The sequence below is a fragment of the Ambystoma mexicanum genome, chromosome 1q, assembly GCF_040938575.1.
Source record: "Ambystoma mexicanum isolate Mex_15411 chromosome 1q, UKY_AmexF1_1, whole genome shotgun sequence".
In the NCBI taxonomy this organism is placed as follows: Eukaryota; Metazoa; Chordata; class Amphibia; order Caudata; family Ambystomatidae; genus Ambystoma; species Ambystoma mexicanum.
This window is the reverse complement of record NC_090922.1, coordinates 146,568,265-146,588,378: the sequence shown is the minus strand read 5'-3', so window position 1 is coordinate 146,588,378 and position 20,114 is coordinate 146,568,265. Positions and strand designations below refer to the sequence as shown.

At 47.3% G+C, this 20,114-nt stretch overlaps 1 protein-coding gene across 1 annotated transcript in view; it reads right to left on the bottom strand.

Annotated features, from left to right (window-relative positions):
- Positions 1 to 20,114, bottom strand: part of LOC138521059 (uncharacterized) — a 512,462-nt gene that overhangs the window by 415,281 nt on the left and 77,067 nt on the right. The window contains exon 2 of the mRNA XM_069633584.1: positions 13,117 to 13,191. Within this exon, the coding sequence (XP_069489685.1) occupies positions 13,117 to 13,191 (75 nt within the window). The remainder of the gene's footprint in view (positions 1 to 13,116; positions 13,192 to 20,114) is intronic.

Below are 20,114 nucleotides of genomic sequence, written 5' to 3'. Positions count from 1 at the left end.
ATAAAGCATATGACAGGGCATTATTAGGTCTTGTGTTTGTAAGGATGCTAGGAGCTATGAGAAAGAGCTCCCATCATTTTCTGAAATAGGCCTCAGGTAGAGGCATTAAACTGTTTTTGCAGTGTATTAGGCCATAGTTGTTAGCTGGAAGCACTTGAATCAATGTTGTCTCACCCAGCACACAGGCTGAGAGTCCAAGGGCAAGTGCGGAGGGGAGTGAGGTAATTGCCAGCTGTTTAGTGCAAGGGAAGCATTACCCATGGGATGAATGCCTGGTCCCAGGCAACAAGTACTGCCTCATCAGATTGGAAAGGTATACCTACTGTTTGTGAAAGTCGTAGCGAGCGTTCTCAAGCAGCCAGATTAAGAAATATACTGAATAATATGGGCAAATTAGCAAAAATGATGGTCCAAGAATGGTGATCAGCAGTGGACCAGTGATATTTTTTCTAGGACGCTATTCATTGCAGGAAGAGTACTATAAGGCAGTGTACCAGGGATGGCAACATGTAACAAGATAGAGAGCTACGCAGTGAGCAGGAGCAGACAGTGCGTACAGGGAATGAATAGAGGAGGTGTGTGCCATGTTGCTTCGTTCCATATTGGTCAAATTTGGTGGGACACTGCAGCCCCAATTGTCTGAGGTAATATGGCCCAATTAAAATGGAGCCCTTTATCGGACTGTTTTCCTGAGATGGGATTGGAGCATTTTATGGGCTGACCAAAGAGGGTGTGACTATGTGGGGTGGGTGGTTATCTTTTTATGACGAGATGGACACTGCCAATAGTTCTTTCACAATGTATACAGATGTTTGGGTGGCTGGTGATGACCAGCCAATCACCTTGCTAGAATTATATTTTGGGTACACTTTTATTAACATATGCTAATGTTATCATCATGGCTATAAAATGTTGGGCCCGGAAGGGGCGGGTTGAAGTTGGCTTGTCCTGTTCATCTTCCCGGCCACGATGTAACAATACATCTTGTGTTTTTCCTGCATGTGGTGCACTCCTTTTTGAGTTTTTGTTGATTCCTTTTCCCCTGTTTTTTAGACCTGAGTTGGGAGCACTTTGAGGTAGATCTGCTTGTTATCTGCAGATTGGTGAATGTGGATGTTGTGTGGAGCGAAGAGGGTTCCGAGCGGTTCCAAGTAAAGAATGAAGATCTCAGGGGACAGAATGGATCCTTGTGGGACTCCAAAGGTGATGGGTAGAGTTGGTGATCTGGCAGAATCCATTTGTATTAATTGTTGGCGATTCACAAGGTAGGATTTGAACCAGCTGAGGATGATCTCACTGATCCCCATTCAGAGATGTAGATTGTCAGTGAGTTTCTAGTGGTGGACTGTGCCAAATGCTGTTCAAAGGGATAAGGCGAACTAGGTATGGTACGTATTGTTTATTTGTAGAGTGCCTATTCACAAAACAAGTGTTTCAAAGCGCTCAAGGAGGGAGGGAACGAGGGGAAAAACAAAAGTCATTCAGAGCCCTTGAATTTCTGAACGATACAGGTCTGCACAGGCAGAGTGGGTGCATGGAACAAGTGCATATAATACAATTAACGGGTTAGATAACAGCAAATAGGTCTGACGATGATTCTGTAGTTTTTCCAAGTGCATTGAGGCGCCACCACACAAGGAGGGGAGACAAGGGAAAAACAGATAGACGATCTTCACGGCATGGTACATTCAGATTGTGCAAGTGCGCAGACAGGTGTAGAAGAGGGGTGGAGGGGACAAGTGCAAGGGGTGGGGCAGGGGACCAAGTGCACCCAGTCAGTCAGAAGCTGGGGTAAGTGCTGAAAGATGCCACTCTGAAGGGTCACTGACCAAGTGCAGTAACAATGAGGAGGCAAGGGTAAGCCCCGGAGGCAAGTGCAAGGGCACTGGTGGGGGTACCAGGTGACCTTTGAGACTCTGAGGTACACCAGGCGGCCAGTCAGCAGGCTGTGTGGAAAAGGAGGGAGAGAGGGATAGAGCAGAGAGAAAGGTTAGCAGGGTAAAGGGAGAGAGAAGGACGAGAAGAGGAATGTCTTAAGGAGTTTCCGGAATTTAAGGTGATCAGGCTCAAGACGGAGTGTGGCAGGAAGGCTATTCGAGAGGGAGGCTCTAGCAGAGGATAAAGATCTCCCTCCAAATCTCTGCTTGGAGAACTGGCTCACTCGCACCAGGTTGGAGGTAGATGAGCGGAGGGTTCGGGAAGGACATTATGTAGGTAGGCACAGTTGCAGACAGGTAGGTCCCAGGCCCCAGAAAGCCTTGAGGACAATGCAGGGGGTCTTGAACTTGATCCTTGCAGCCATGAGGAGCCAGTGGAAGGATTTCAGCACCAGAGAGATGCAATCCCTGGGCTTGAGGCCAAGGATAAGTCTTGCAGTTCTGTTGTTGATGAGTTGCAGAGGGTGCAGAGCAGAGAAAGGGAGGTTGAGAAAGAAACTGTTGCAGTAGTCCATCCTTGAGAGAACCAGGGCTCTGGAGACAGTTAGCCGCTGGGGGGAGCTGAGATAAGAAAGAGTACCTCTGAGGTGGTGTAGCTGGTAGTTTGACTTTTTAGAGATGTCCGAAATGTGAATGGAGAAGGAGAGAGTGGAGTTGAAGATGACCCCGAGGTTTTTTGCCTCGCAGGTGGGTGCCGGCGCAGGGCCAAGGGAGGCCGGCCAGAGTGAGAGTGGGAAAGCCGGAGCAGCAGTTCCAATACGAACGATCTCAGTCTTACTGGCATTGAGGCAGAGGTAGTTTGCAGCACGCCATGACTGAATTGCGGTCAGATGTGAGTGAGGTAGAGGAGGTGGCTGAGGGGAGCCTGAAGGAGAGTTGCATGTCCTCCGCATAACACTGGAAGTTAGAGATGAAGATGGCAATCACATGTGCAAGGGCAGCCATGTAGATATTTAAGAACAAGAGGGATAGGTTAGAACCCTGGGAACGCCACAGGTTGAAAGAGTGATAGTAGAGAGAAAGGACCCAAGTTCCACCTGGGATGGGTGGTCAGAAAGGAAGGAGTTTAACCATGCCAGAGCCTGACCTGGGATTCCCAGGTTGTCATGCAGACGTGCAATCAGGATGTTGTGGTTTACTGTGTCAAAGGCAGAGGAGAGGTCAAGAAGAATGAGGTCAGACAGAGTGTTAATGTTGAGATTTGAGTGCAGGTGTTCACAGGTGTTCAAAAGAGCAGTTTCCATGCCCCTGGATGCTCTAAAGCCAGCCTGATGGTCATGGAAGCAACCAGCATTTTCAGTGTGGACGGTGAGCTGAGAGATAGCCAGCTTCTCCAGGAGTTTGCCCAGGAAAGGGGTATTAGTGATAGGGCAGTAGTTTGCCAGAATGGATGGGTCGGCAGAGGGTTTCTTAAGTAGAGGGTACACAAGGGAGTGCTTAAGAGAAGTTGGGAAAACTCCAAACCTCATCAGGTGTGACGGGAGTGAGAGAAGAGAGGAGAAGTGGTTGAGAGGTCAAGGGAGGCTCCAGAGGTGGTGGTCAATGAGGTGGTGTGGAGGAGAGAGAGGAAAGGATGTCTTGGCTTTTTGCGGTGAAGTGTGCAGCCAGGTTCGAGCAAAGGTCCTGGGTGGGTGTGACAGAAGAGGAGGCTGCTGCAGGATTGGCCATTTCCTTACAAACTTTGAAAAATGAGGCTGTGTTGTTTGATGCCGTGGAGATGCAGGCTTGAATAAAGACTCTTTTCTTGGTGTGGATGCAGAGTTGATATTGCCTTTGAAGGAGGTGGCAGTTGCAGTTTGTCAGAGGGTTCGCCCGACAAATTCCATTTCTCTTTAGCTGCCCTACACTTGCATTTAAGGGCAGCCAGATCCGAGTCATACCAAGAGTTGCACTTTTCAGTCGGACCCAGATGACAGGGGCAAGAGTATCAAGGGTGTTAGAGATAGAGAGATTGAAGTTAGCGAGGGCGGTGTCAGGGTGGGAGTCAGCCGTAGGAGTAGGTGGAGGCAAAGGCAGCCACAGTCACTCTTTTCATGGGTCTGGTGACTTTTAGACCGAGTGGCCGTTCTGGGTGTGCCGATGCAAGAGGAAAGGAGAGCTTCAAGTGTGATGAGAGAAGAGAGTGGTCCGTCCAAGAGAGAGAGGTAGTGAGAGGGATAGAGAGAGGGATATTGGTAGAGATGAAAGCATCCAAAGTGTGGCCCGCTGTGTGCGTGGAGTCAGAGGGTAAGATAGAGAGGGACAGAGAATAGCATAGTCTGACTTCAGAGCTGCCAGAAGCAGGGAAACTGCTCTCCTGAACATTCGTGAAGACTTGCTCTCCAACCTTGATTCCGACACACCCTGTGTCCTCATCTTACTTGATCTCTCTTCTTCCTTTGACACCGTCAACCATGCTATCCTGCTCAACCGTCTCAGTGATAACCTGGTTATCACCAATCAGGCCCTGGCTTGGCTGACCTCCTTCCTCTCCGAATGATCCTCCCAGGTCCAACTTGGGTCCATCCTCTCCTCTATCTCTATCTCTACCTGTGGTGTTCCCCATGGGTCTAACCTCTCTCACTGGCTGTTCAACCAATACCTGGTACTTCTTGCCCACCACATTTCCGCTCTCTGCCCCAACTTTCAGTGCTATGCGGATGACACCCAACTCATTTTCAGGCTCCCTTCTGCCACCTCTTCTCTTTCGCTCATCTCTGACTGTCTGTCTGCTATCCAGGAGTGGTTTTCCACCAATGATCTCTGCCTTAATGCCAGTAAGACTGAGATCCTCCTTATCTGCACACCCGCTCCCTCCTTTCCTGTCACTCTCTGGCCAGCCTCTTTTGGCCCTCTTCCTGCTCCCACCTGTGAGGCTAAAAACCTCAGGGTCATCTTCGACTCCACCCTTTCCTTCTCTCCTCATATCTCTGACATCTCTAAGAAGTCACACTACCAGCTGCACCTCCTCAGAGGTATTCTTCCTTTCCTCTCCTTCCCCCAGAGGCTCACTGTCTCCGGAGCTCTGGTTCTCTCAAGGCTGGACTACTGCAACAGCCTCTTTCTAAATCTGCCTGCCTCTACTCTCCGTCCTCTGCAACTTATCCAAAACAGAACTGCGAGACTTGTCCTTGGCCTCAAGCCCAGTGATCATATCTCTGCAGGACTGAAATCTCTGCACTGGCTCCCAGTGGCGGCGAGGATTAAGTTCAAAACCCTCTTCATTGTCCACAAAGTCTTCTGGGGCCTGGGACCTCAATATCTTCAACTCTCTCTTCCTAAATATCTTCCTTCTCGAGCTCTTCGCTCATCCGCCTCCAACTCCCTCAGGGTTAGTCGCTTCTCCAAGTAGCCAGTTGGTGGTAGATCTCTTTCTTCCGCTGGGGCCTCCCTCGGGAACAACAGCCCTGCCCCACTGAAACTTGCTTCTGCTTTCTCTACTCCCTCCTGACTGAATCTGAAACTGCACTGGTTACCTGTCTACCCTCTGATCGCGGGCCCGGGTCCCCTCCTCCACCAGTTGCACACCTGCACTGCCCCCCTGGAAACCCTTGCACTCAGGGACTGTTTCTGTATCCCTATAGCCCCTACTAGCACTTGACTCGTGATGTCTGCACTTACCCCTGCACTTGCCACCAGCTGGCTGCACTTTTATCTATTATTTATTGTCTTTATTTACTTTACTGTTATCCTATGTACTGCACTGCCCCCTCCCCTTACCCCATGCACTTTTCCCCTTCCCCCGTCAACTGCACTTGCGCAACCTCATTGTCACCTGGCCTAGTAGGATTGCTATCTCTGTCTTCCCTCTGTTTCCCCTCTCTTGCCTCGTCGCGCCTTGAAACACTTGTGTATAGGCACGTTATAGATGCCACATCATACCACATCATATCAGAGGTTGCGTAAAGGTCCTGAGGAGCCAGGAGAGTCCAGATGGATGTTGAGATCACCCAGCAGGAAGTGAGAGGAGGAGGAAAGTAGAGAGGAGGCTAGGCTAGGTCAGCTCATTCCGAGAGGAAGAGAGTAGACTGTCCTGGTGGTCGATAGAAGATGGCCATAAGGAGAGAAGATTTAGGAGAGAGTGAGAGCCTGCAGACTAGGCACTCAAAGGAGGAGTGGGCCTGAGTAGGGATGATGGACACAGGTACCCATTCTGGGAAGATAAGGGCCACTCCTCCTCCTGTATTCTTAGGCCTGGGCACAGAGAGAATCTTGTATCCTTCAGGGAGGAGTGTGTCAAAGCTTGTGACAGAGTTGTCCTTGAACCATGTCTCTTTGATGGCGAGCACATCAAGATCAATGAGTTCAAGGGGGTTGCAGATGTCAGACGAGTGTTTGACAGCAGAGTGAGAGTTAAGCGTGGCAATATTGAACAGCTTGCCATCTTTGATGGACTTCCATGTGTGTGGTTGCAGGGGACGGTGGTCAAGCACCCCCCACCCCCCAAGGGCGGCAGAAGAGCCAGAGGGATAGTGGAGGGTGGCAGAGGAGCCAGAACCAACAAGGGAGCTGGGACAGTGAGGAAAGGCGAGGAAGTTTGTGCAGAGGAGGAGGGCACAGTAGGCAAGGGAACCTGTGCAGAGGAAGAGGAAGGCACAACAGGCAAGGGAGCCTGTGTACAGCAAGAGGAAGGCACAACAGGCAAGGGAGCCTGTGCAGAGGAGGAGGAAGGCACAGTAGGCAAGGGAGCCTGTGTGTAGGAGGAGGAAGGCACAACACGCAAGGGAGCTGTGCTGAGGAGGAGGAAGGCACAGTAGGCAAGGGAACCTGTGTGTAGGAGGAGTAAGGCCCAGAAGGCAAGGGAGCCTGTCCAGGGGGAGAGGTAAGGTTTGGGAGGTGAGGTAGGAGCCTGTCAAAGAGGAGAAGAATGGGTTGAGGAGCCTGAACCATGATGGTTTCATTCCGACAGACATTAATGATGACCCTGGAAATGGAGAAGAGTTCAAGGAGGACCTCTCAGCGGGTGCCACTATTAATGGGAGAAGAGGCGATATGAGAGAGAAAGGCAACCATGTAGAGAGTCCACAAGTCGGGTGAGGGAAAGACAAAGAGGATGGGGGTCATTCCGATTTGGGCGGTAAGGATTTACGGGCACCGGTAAGGATGCCGGTGCCGTTAAACCCTTACCGTCCTATTCCGAGGTCCCTTAGCGGGTCCCATCTGGAATGGGTGGTCTGACCATCCGTTCTCTGCGGTTCGCGTTAAAGGGACCTTGGAGCTAATAACGGTACTGCAATTTGCGGTACCGTTATTAGCGCCTTCCCCATTCCCATTCAGCCCTATGGGGGCTCAAATGGGAATGGAGAATGGTTTATTGAATGGGGACTTAACAGATCCTCCAGGGTCGGAATGACCCGGTAAGTCCCCATTCGGCCAGACCGGTCCCAGACCCGGATTGGGAGGCAGCCATGGTGCTAATAGCACAATGGCTACCTCCAAACTCGGAATGACCCCCGATGTCTGTGCGAGTCTCTCTGGCAGAAGCCGTGACATAGGTGTCTGCAATAGGAAGGCCTGGGTTGAAGCCCAGTATGTCCTTCTTAAGTTTCTTCCAGAAAGATTTAGTGGTAGAAGAGGGATAGGAAATAGAGAAGCATTTAGAGAAGATAGGAGAAATAGATTGCGACATAGCTAGCTGCAGCGGTGAGGAGGACACTTACTAGGCTGATGTACTGAGGCACAAGAGGGATGGGCAGGGAAACACACAGGGGTGGGGGACAGTGGGTAAGTGGGAGGCACAGAAGACAAGGTGGGACGTGTAGGACATTGATGCAGGATGTACTCAAAGTGATCACTATTTTTAAAGGTAGTAAAGTTGTGCACCCAGCAAAAAGCCATTTAAAACAAAATGGTAATGGCAAGTTCACAGCCGTGTTCTATTTTAGCTAAAGCAGAATGAAACACAATGCAGCATGTGCACACAGCGAAGTTCGATATCAAGCACAGCAGAATGAAACACAGTGCAGCATGGTGCAAGGGTAACACAACGTTTTTTAAATGCAGCAATACTGAATGCAGATGGTGCAACGGAAACAGAAGCACCCAAAATAGAATTAAGCAACACACCCCCAAAACGTTTTTAAATGCAGCAACACTGAATACAGATGGAGCACAAAACAGAAGCACCCAAAATCGAAGTAAGCAACACACCCCAAAAACGTTTTTAAATACAGCAATACTGAATGCAGATGGGGCACAAAGAAACAGAAGCACTGATATGCTGTATGAAAGAAGAAGATGTAGTAAAAAGGAATTAGATTGAGAGTACAGCATTGGCAATGCCTCAAGAGAGTTAGTAATGGTAGAACAGCCAAACTCACTAGGAGTCAAGGATGGCCATTATTGCAGATTTTAAGGGCATTGTCGCCTTGATGGTAGCCATATCTGTGCTGCATTAGGTTCTGAAGCCATATTGGTAGGACTGAAGGAGGTTATTGGCTTCAATGTGTTGGAGGAGTTTCGTGGCAGCTGATTTTTCAAGGATCTTACCTAGGAAGGGTAGTTGCTGAGATCATCAGAGTCCAGTGTTAGTTCTTAAGAAGAAGATGATTTGTTTGGTCCTGATGATTGAGGGGAGGGTGCTTTGAATTAGGGAGCTGTTTATGATTGTCACGTAAGGGAGGAGTGCTTCATTCGGAAGTGTCTTAAATAAAGAGGCATGGAGGATGTTGTCTGAATATGATTTGGCCTTGAAATATGCTAAGGTGACAGTAAGGTGTTTCATAGTTAGTGTCTTGAAAGTTGCCCAGGTAGTTGTGGTTTTGCGATAGGATGTGTAGTGTGCTGTTAGTTGTGGCGTGGGTGTCTCTGTGTAGGCGGATCATGCTGATCTTGTTGACGAAGAAAGAGTTGATGGACGTGGATTGTTTGATGGAGTGTGCTACTGGTGGGTCGGGCAGATGGTTGATGCAGAGCTTGATGGCTTTGAAGATGGCTCTGCTTTCATTGTTGGCCTTGGCTATGGTGATTTGGTAGTAGTTGGCCTTGGCAGTGTTGATCAATCGCCTGCACGTAGAACAGAGTTCATATGGTTCTGGTTCGTTTCAGAGTGTGGAGCACTAAATTGTTACTGCATGTTAAGTATCTTGGTTGGGTGCTTGCCCTTCACACCCTGTATCTGTGTTTTGGTAATTGTTGTCTGCTTATGGCACGGGAATGATTACAGCATGCGCCGTACATTCTTGATTCTGAAACACCCTTATAGTGTGAATGCCAGAGGGCTATAATAAATCATGTGTTTTAGGCAGTTAAAAGTTTGAATTAAAAAAAGGTTTTTGTTTCTTGTAATGGTCATGAATCCGGTTGATGCATCTTAGTTAAATTGTTCACCCACATGCTGTAATGGTGTGGTTGTTGCATATGTTATATTTCTCTGAACATGGGATTTTTTCATGATTTGGTACGTTCCTATGCATGGGGAGTGCCATAACGGTGTGGTGTGTTTAGTGTTTGGTCGGATAGAGTTCGTTTAGTAGAGCTGTACGACACCCTTGAGTTTTGCTGATGCCGAGTTGAAGGTATGGATACACAATAATCATTCCTGTTATGTCTAGTTGGTGCTTCATGTTTTTATTGTTCATCCAGGTTTGCCAATCCCTCCATTCTGGCAAACTACTGTCCCATCTCTATCACCCCTTTCCTGGGCAAACTCCTGGACAGGCTGGCTATCTGTCAGCTTACCCTCCATGCTGAATCTGCTGGTTGCCTCCAGTCTGCCTTTAGAGCATCCAGAGGCACGGAAACTGCTCTTCTGAACACCTGTGGAGACCTGCTCTCAAATCTCGACACTAACACACCGTCTGTCCTCATTCTTCTTGACCTCTCCTCTGCCTTTGACATGGTAAACCACAACATCCTGATTGCACGTCTCCTTGACAACCTGGGAATCACAGGTCAGGCTCTGGTGTGGTTAACCTCCTTCCTTTCTGACGGTCCATCCCATGTGGAACTTGGGCCCTTTCTCTCTACTATCACACTTTCAACCTGTGGCGTTCTCCAGGGTTCGAACCTATCCCCCTTGTTCTTCAATGTCTACATGCTGCCCTGGTATGTGTGATTGCAACTTTCATCTTTAACTTCCAGTGTTATGCAGATGACACGCAACTCTCCTTCAGGCTACCCTCAGCCACCTCCTCCACCTAGCTCATATCTGACTGTCTGTCGCAATTTTATCATGGTTTGATGCAAACGACCTCTGCCTCAATGCCAGCAAGACTGATATTGTTTGCATTGGAACTCCTGGTCCCGCTTTCCCACTCTCACTCTGGCCGGCCTCCTTTGGCCCTGCGCCCGCACCTACCTGTGAAGCAAAAAACCTTGGGGTCATCTTCGGCTCCACTCTTTCATTCTCCACTCATATTACAGACTTTTCTAAAAAGTCAAACTACCAAGCTGCACCTCCTGAGAGGTACTCTTCCTTTTCTCAACTCGCACCAGCGGCTCATGTCTCCAGAGATCTTAGTCTCTCAAGGCTGGACTACCGCAAGTCTCTTTCTCAACCTCCCTGCCTCTGCTTTGCGTCCTCTGCATCTAATCCAGAATGGAACCACAAGACTTATCCTTGGCCTCAAGACTTGGCTGGTGCTGAAATCCCTCCACTGGCTTCCCGTGGCTGCAGGGATCAAGTTCAAGACCCTCTGCTTTGTCCACAACGCTTTCGGGGGCCTGGGACCTACCTATCTGCAACAATGCCTATCTAAATACTGTCCCTCCTGAGCCCTCTGCTCATCAACCTCCAACCTTCTGAGAGTGAGCTGGTTCTCCAAGCAGAGATTTTGAGGGAGGTATTGATCCTCTGCTGGGGCCTCCCTTTGGAATAGCCTCCCTGCCGCCCTGAGTCTTGAGACTGATCTCCTTAAGTTCCGGAAACTCCTTAAGACATTCCTCTTCTCCTCATCCTTCTCTTTCCCTCTACCATGCTAACCTCTCTCTCCACTCTATCCCTCTCTCCCTCCTTTTACACACAGCTCGCTGAATGGCCACCGGTTGTTCCTCAGAGTCTCACAGGTCCCCTCGCCGATCCTCTCGCACTTGCCTCTGGGCCTGCACTTGCCTCACCGCGACTGCACTTGGTCAATGACCTATGAGAGTGGCATCTCTCAGCACTTACCCCAGTTTCCGACTGACTGGGTGCACTTGGTCCCCCTCCCTGTACTTGTCCCCCCCATGTACCTTCTGTGCACTTGCACAATCTGAACGTACCATGGCTTAAGATTGTCTATCTATCCTCGCTGTCTCCCTTGCTTGTATGGTGACGCCTCAATGCGGAATCCGCGTCAGACCTATTTGCTGTTATCTACATTGTTAATTGTATTATATGCACTTACTCTGTCTGTTCAGACATGTATTGTTCAGAAATTCAAGGGCTCTGAATGACTGTGTGTTTTTTCCACTTGTTCCCTCCCCCCTTGAGCCCTTTGAAACACTTGCTTTTTGTATAGGCGCTTGACAAATAAAAATGACAATACCATACCAGGTGTAGAGCTGGTGTGGTTGCTGTGTGCTTCCAGGTTTTTCATTTTCTCTTCCCTGTACGAGTGTGCCTGAAACCATCTTCTCTTGATGTGTTTTTAACGCAGTCTTCTCAGTTACATACTGGCCCCGGATTACCAATTACTCTTCCATCCTCTTGTGACCCCTTAAGGGGGCATGTGGGCCCCATGACGAAGTGCCACCGGGGGCAGGAAGCAAAGCCGGACTCTCTCACAGCGGCGTGGCTCCCCGTCTGTCCCAGCAGGAGCTGCTCATGCAGTGTGGTTGTGCGAGTTGGTCCTGTTTCTATACTGTGGTATGCTGTTCATGGCATCAGGTTTCTCTCCCCTCCTTCATCAAGCTCCATCTACTCCTGCTTGCTTATTGATTGGTCGTGTATGTGTTTCCCAGGGAAAATGCATGGTGGTGCGAGGTGGCAGCCCTGTATGTTGTGTTCTGGGGTGTCTCTGGCGTGGAAGCCCAACACACTCGAGGGTGTGTGGTCTCAGGAAGGGTCCCTGTGTGTGGCAGGCTTAGCATAGATTCTGTTGCTTGAAGTCTGTGTCCATTGATGGGCAGGTTTTCCGTTTCTCCCCGTTCTTCCTTGACTGTGTGCGAGAGTGTGCAGAGGTGTCCGTTGTGTCTCCCCTGCGTAGGTCTCCGGTTGATTGCTGCATCCGTGTCTCTGCATGTGTCCCTGTTTGAGTGAGTAAGCCTTTGCTTTATTTCTCTTCTGGGGGTGGGGGGGGGGTATTGAAATGTGGTCCTGCTGTATCCGTGCTATGTCTCAGATATCATGAAGATGTGATGTAAACTGTGAAATATATGGCATGTTGTGCCCCCAGTGTGGGCACCAGTGGGTCTCCCCTATGTCTCTCATCTTTGTACCTTTGGCCATTCTTAAATGAATGGACTTACCTATAACCCACAGTTTCGCTCATCCTTCCTCCTACTGACATCACAACACATTTATCATAAGGATGGGGAAGCGCCTGCGTGGGTCCGCCCACGCTTTCGATAATTAAGAAGAAGAAGAATAAGGAATAAAGGTCACCCTGCTGTATCTCAGGTCACAAAGCTATTTTGGGGTTTGCAATGTCCCTATAACATACAGTAGGGAATGTGTTATCCCTTATAAAACATGTAAGTAAATCATAATTTAGTCAGAACATTCCAATTCACTTAACAAACCGGAAGGCGTAAATCCATTGCTGTTTCCTCAGTAGCCTTTCCCTCCGCACCATGATAGACCGGTCAGGCCGGTTGCAGGATAAATTAACATAATGTAAGAAGACTGGGTTTAGGGAGCGGCAATATTAGGTGGTGCCCGGTGTATTATTACCCAGGGCTGGGCGCCAAATGGGAATGACATTAGCAGCACCACCAGCAGCACGTGTGGACCAATTTCAAGGAATGGCGATGACTGTATAGCACGTTGTTCTAGGGAGGTAACAATGCACATAGCACACAATCTAGGCTACATACTTTGGCTTGCAAAACAGCTCCGTAAAAGTTCCTTAATTGTGAGGCAACAATGACAGTGGGGTGGGATTGAGCATTCAGTGTTGGCTTTGGGCAATAAAAAGAGCTAAGAATTGAATGCGGGCAGCTCATGTGACTAAAGGTACCAACACTTTCTGGGAACAACCTTGTGTGTGACTACAGAACATGAAAAAGCTGATGTACGCTGCCCACAATGCATTTTTCACACCTCATGACTGATCTGTACCTTGAAGAGCCAGAATTCTTTAAACCAACTCCGCTGCGGTGTGGATGCATCTGGGCCTGGGCCCGGCTCTCCGAGCTGCGGGATGACACAGAGAACACACGAGTGAGGTGTATATTTCACTTATGACACATTTGTTGAATCATATTGTCTTTCTTAAATGTACTCATGATGCATTTTCTAAGCACTACCAAACGGGCAATTCTGTGCACAGACCTACAGTGGCAAGGGTGACAATTAATTGGTTATTTATTGTAACTGATTATTCATAATGCGCTTAATATCCATAGGTTTCTATGGGTGACACGGGGATCGAACCCGTGTTGCTCCGCATCGTTTTGCTTCCAAGGCGAGCGCCTTGCCCCTGGACTTTCCGAAGACAACTCTTAAGCAGGGAGCAACTCACTTAAATGCACAGATACACAAGGCCGGCTTTGGATGATCTCCTTATGATGTTTGAAACCAGCCCGTCTATGGCAGACACATCATCAGTCAATGGCAGATACATCATCAGAAACAATGCTCCTGGCCAATCTGAAAGCAGGGTTCTCATTCCTCAAATTATCTTTCATAAGCGTTGCCAATGCCACCCTAGGAAAAGAAGAAGCTTTTTTCTGGGGGGCTGGAGGCACAGGAGAGTTGTTCAGGTTAAATGTCCTCCATCTGAAAAATGACTGACTAAAAACAGGACAGAAGCCAAGATAGGTAAGTGGGCTTTAGGAGGAAACATATGTAGTACAGGAAAAAAAGCAGAACATGTAACACTTAATGTGGAAAATTAATGGGTTCAAAAAATAATTTCAATGGTTACAGAACAATAAAACAGGGCTGATTTCAAATATGTACACTTTCAGACAGATTTTTACCCTTTAAAACATACACAGGCATATGTTGGAGCACAGGACTCCAACGACTCTTACTGCAAATAAAAACAAGAATTGGCAAAGCCAACAGTTTGAGCGTTTTTGTAGGGATGGGATAGTCATTTGTCAGGCACTGCCATAATCGTACAATCTAGCCATAAAATGGCAAGAGCTGGAAAATGGTTTGATAACTGGGTATGTGATTGTGGTGCCTGGAAACTGCCTATTTAATACCTACACAATCCAAACCTGTTTGCTTTGTCAGTGCTTGTTTTTAATAGGGCTTACATGCAGTGAATAGATGTAAATAAAGTGGCTGAAGGCACACTTCATTACGATATTTCTATTACACTGTAAAAGCAAAGAGAAATATCGAGGCTGAGTACCCAAAAAGGAAATACACCAAACACGGGCTTATAAAGATTCACTGGTCTTTATTCTATAACTGCACAGTTTTACAAAGAAACAAAGTATCAAATAGCTATCTTGACCTCAGTACATCACAGCGAATACCAGCCCTTTCAGTGTGAGAAGTGAGAGGTACTGGACGTAAATATTCACATTTTTATACAGTTTCCAATCATAATGTCCAACCCCTCTGCAGGTTAATAACTCTCTGTCTAGGGTTTGTGCTGAGTTCACTTCTAATTAGTCCAACTATATGCATGCGGATCACTTCTAGTTTGTACAAGTCACAATGGCAACAGTGTATCTTCGAATTTAACATTAAGCCTTAGTACATGTCTTATACAATGTAGTTCAACAAGTGTTCACGTTTAGTATTTAAACAACATTGTATTTGATGTATGTCCGCGGATCAGACTTGTTGGCACGGGTAATCCTTGATCTACAGGTCAAACGTAGGACAAGGTCTCATTACACGACCCAAGCATTTAGCCAATGTGTTACAAGAGGGATTAGAAACCCATGGAGAAGATGGAAGCTACATCAACCACGATATACTCAATGGAATCCTAGATGGCGGCTCCTAGATACTGTTTCTATCAACTAACAAGGCAGGTCTAGTCTTTTTTCTTCCACCTTAGTCCTTCCTCTCTTTCCACCATTACTCGTACTTGTTCACCGCGAACTTTCAGGTAACTGCGTTGCTACTCTGCTCTTCAGCTTTCCCTTGTAGCTGCTCGCTCGTAAAAAACTTGCCTTGCCAGTTTTTCTCCTCTTGGAGCACTCCCTCGCTCCTTCCTTCCCTCGCCGCTCCGCGGCTTTTCTAATTTTCCGCTTGTGTTTCCTCCGGCTACGGTCTCCCACGGCCGGCAGCTTCGTTTACTAAAGCCGCCAGCGGCTTTTCTACGTCTTCCTTTCCACTCGTTCTCGCCTTTACTTACCCGATTCTTGCGGTCCTCTGCTCTTTCTCTCCTTTTTCTCCTTTGTCTCCCTTTCTCCTTTTTCCTGGTACTCACCTTGCCTCCGATTGCTAATTCAGTACCATTCCCTCTGTTGGCATCAGTCGGGAATTCTTCTTCATTTCACCTGCCACGACGACTGGGAGTTCCATCCAACACAAGACCTTCAGGATCTGGGTTTTCTTCCCCAAGAGGGTTTCCCAGGGGGCGGCCCCCTGGGAGCACAGAGCACAGATTATCTGATCTCTGGACCTCTGGGGGGACGCCTCTTACCTCCTCTCATCTATAAAGAACCGAAGAGCCGTGAGTACCCCATCTGATCACAGAGATTATAAGAGATAGCAACGCCCAAAGATATTTGGAATAGAAAGGAAGCATTGAACAACAAGTCCAGCAGCTGATGGATGCCGTGCAAGCCTTGAATACTGAAGTACAGGGATTACGAAACGAAAACACCCTGCTTCGCCAAATGGTACATTCCAGGACTGAATTACCACCCGGACCACTTCCTATGGGGAAGTACGAAGGTAACCCTAGGAAGCTTAAAGAATTCATAGATTCATGTATTGTACAGTTTACGCTCAAACCAATGTTCTTCCCTACTGATCGGTCCAAGGTTAGTTTCATCATAACTAACCTCTCGGGCAGTGCTTTGGCCTGGGCTACTCCTTTAGTGACCACTAACAACCAACTCTTAGACAACTTGGCTGGGTTCCTTAATAGTGTACAGGCCATGTTTGGTCGCAGAGAGTTAGTGGTTACAGCCCAGGAAAACCTTCTTGATTTAAAGCAAGGAACCATGGAATTAATGACTTTTATAACCCAATTTAAACACTTGGCCACTGAGACTGCATGGTCCGATGATGCCCTTTTGACCATATTCAGAAGGAATGTCAATGAAGAATTAAAGGACGAATTATCTCGTGTTCCCCGCCCACATAATCTTGCAGAGATGATCACCCTTGTCCTCCAAATGGATTATCGCATCCAAGAACGAAATTGGGAAAGAAGGAAAGGAAAGGCAAAAGGGATACCAACTTCGTTTAAAAGTGAAACAGTTAAGACATCCCGAGTAGCCGAAGATGAACCTATGCAAGTAGGCACCACCCGAGGCCCTCTCACCATTGAGGAAAGGAACAGGAGACGTACTCAGGGATTGTGCATGTACTGCGGTTCCAACAAACATGTACTTAAGGACTGTAACCTGATACCTCCACGGCGATCGGGAAACGCCGCCACCCGTTCATAAAGGGAACTGTGAATGGGTCCATTTTGAAAAGTTCCCTCAACTGCGTCACAAACGCCCTTCAAATGGTAGTGTTACCATTAACCATTCAATTTCAAGACTCTGTGATCGAAAGGGTACCGGCTCTGGTGGACTGTGGAGCAGCGGGTCTTTTTATGGACATTGATTGGGCATACAAACATAAGATTCCTCATCTAACCAAGACCACCGCTATACCTGTCGAAGGAGTTGATGGAGAACCATTATCCTCTGGCTTCATAAAAGAAAACACATCTGTCCTTACCATGAAAATAAATACACATAAAGAAGAGGTGATCTTTGACCTTATCAAAGCTGCTCATTATCCCATTATCCTAGGAATGCCTTGGTTGTCTAAACATAACCCCTACATAAACTGGAAGGCCGGAACTATGTTTTTAGGATCTGAATACTGCACTGCTACGTGCTTACCTAACTCTGACAATGGTGTACACATCTCCCAAACTCAATTGCCGCTGCAGAATTCCTCGTCTGTAGTATTGAATCTAAACCTGCTACCGGAGATCTATCATAAATACCATAAAGTGTTTTCCAATGAGGAATTCAAGGAGTTGCCTCCCCACAGAAGAGACGACTGCGCTATTGATCTATTGCCAGATGCACAGATCCCTTTTGGAAGAATGTATACCCTTTCTAACCCAGAGAAGGAAGCCTTACGAGAATATCTACAAACCAATGTATGTAATGGCTTGATTACCGAATCTAAGAGCCCAGCTGGAGCTTCATTATTCTTTATTCCTAAGAAAGATTGTAAAGAACTCCTACCCTGTATTGACTACAGGGGATTAAACAAAGTTACCTATAGAGACAGATACCCCCTGCCTCTTATTCAAGACATTCTAGAAGCAGTCAGAGGTGCCTCAATCTTTTCAAAATTAGACTTACGTGGTGCATATCATTTGATTCGGATAAAGAGCGGAGACGAGTGGAAAACCGCTTTCCGCACACCATTCGGTCACTACGAGTATCGGGTGATGCCATTTGGATTGGCTAACGCTCCTTCTGTATTTCAGAGGTTCGTTGATCATTTGTTCTCAGATCTACTCCTCCATTCATTAATCGTCTATTTGGACGACATATTGATATTCTCAAAAAATCTACAAGAACACATGATTCATGTTTCCGAAGTCCTCCACCGTCTCCAAGACAACCACTTGTTTGCAAAATTGGAGAAATGCTCATTTCACCAGACGAATATCCCATATTTGGGCTTTATCCTTTCTGCCGAAGGGGCTTCCATGGATCCTCGAAAAGTAGCAGCCATACAGCAATGGAAGGCTCCCCAAGGGGTAAAGGAGGTCCAAAGGTTTTTGGGATTCTCAAACTTTTACCGAAGATTTATCCCTAACTTCTCAAAAACCATCAAACCTTTGACATCTCTTCTCCAAAAAGGAAAAAGGTATGCATGGACTACCGAAGCACAACAAGCCTTTGATAACCTCAAGACGGCCTTTTCCACTGCACCTATCCTTAGATTACCAGATCAAACAAGACCTTTCATTCTCGAAACTGACGCCTCGCATTCTGCCATTGGAGGTGTGTTAAAACAAGCATCCCTGTCTGGCGTTGAACACCCCATAGCCTACATGTCCAAGACTTTACTTCCTTTGGAACAAAACTATACTGTCCTTGAAAAAGAACTACTCGCCATAAAGAAAGCATGCCAAGAATGGAGACATTTGCTGATAGGAACAAGACATCCCATCACCATCAGAACTGACCATAGCAACCTGAAAGTACTACAAAACTATGAATGTCAAAACAGTCGTCAAGCCCGCTGGGCCTATTTCTTTTCTTCCTTTGACTTCAGAATCACTCACATATCTGGAACTAACAATCGATTGGCGGACGCCTTATCACGAAGTCTACAGAAGGAAGAACCTTGCATTCAGCAGAAGATATTGCCTCAAGCTACATTCATCTTTTTGATATCCTCTTTTCTTCAGGACATTCGCAAACAGCTCTCTGAAGTCAATGATATAGACACAAAAGAATACCAACTCCAGGAAGAACAAGGCTTGTTCTACCACAATACACAGATATATGCGCCTACCGAAAATCTCAGGAAACAAGTATTGTACATGTGTCATGACCATAAGACTGCAGGACATAGGGGAATTGCCAACACCCTCGAATTGGTCAACCGCCACTTCTGGTGGCCATCTGTTGCCGTAGACGTCAGAGACTATGTCACTGCATGTTCCATTTGTCTTCAAGAAAAGGTACCAAGAAGACTTCCAATTGGAAAGTTAGTGCAACCTCCCCTTCCTAGTCAACCTTGGGAAAGGATTTCGACCGACTTTATAGTGGAGTTGCCTCCTTCCAATCGCAACACCACGATTATGGTGACTATTGATTCTTTTACTAAGATGGCACATTTCATACCCATGGTGAAGCTTCCTACGGCATCTCAAATGGCATCCTGTTTCCTGCATACAATTTTCCGCTTACATGGTTTACCTAAGAACATTGTCTCTGACAGAGGGCCACAATATATTTCAACCTTTTGGAAGAATCTATGCCAAGCCTTAGGCATACACCGGAATCTTACCTCAGGATACCATCCGCAGGCCAATGGCCAAACCGAAAGATTAAATCAAACATTGGAACAATACCTCAGATGTTTTGTTTCCGCTACACAGGATAACTGGACTGAGATGTTACCATATGCCGAAATAGCTTACAACAATGCGCAACATTCCGCCATCAAGATGTCACCTTTCTACTGTAACTATGGTTTTCATCCTGAAATATTACCCATCACAGCCACTCGAATAACTAACTCCCCTTCAGTAGAGGAGTGGCTGGCACACGTTCAATCAGGACATAACATTGCCCGTGTCATCCTGAAAGACACTCAACAAAGAACCAAATTCCAAGCTGATAAAAGAAGATCTCAAGAACCCACATATAAACCTGGGAATTTAGTTTGGCTTTCATCCCGCTATCTCCCCAAAAGATTGATACCTTCCAAACTCTCTCCTAAATTCTTTGGTCCTTTTCAGGTGCTCAAGGAGATAGGAAAAGTATCCTATCAGATACAACTACCGCCTTCTTGGTCACGGATACACAATGTGTTCCATGTCTCCCAGTTAAAGACACATGTATCTGACAGGTTCTGCAGACAAGGAGAGATATCACCTCCCCCTATTGACACATCAGAAGGTCCGGAATATGAGGTTTCCGCCATAGCTGACTCCAGGTATCACCGAGGAACCCTACAATACTTGGTAGATTGGAAGGGGTACAGCCCATCAGACAGAACTTGGGAACCAGCATCTGCAGTGCATGCACCTACATTGGTGAACAGATACCATCGATGCCATCCCTGGAAGCCCGGACCTTCCCCCCCACGGGGAGGGCATACTGTTACAAGAGGGATTAGAAACCCATGGAGAAGATGGAAGCTACATCAACCACGATATACTCAATGGAATCCTAGATGGCGGCTCCTAGATACTGTTTCTATCAACTAACAAGGCAGGTCTA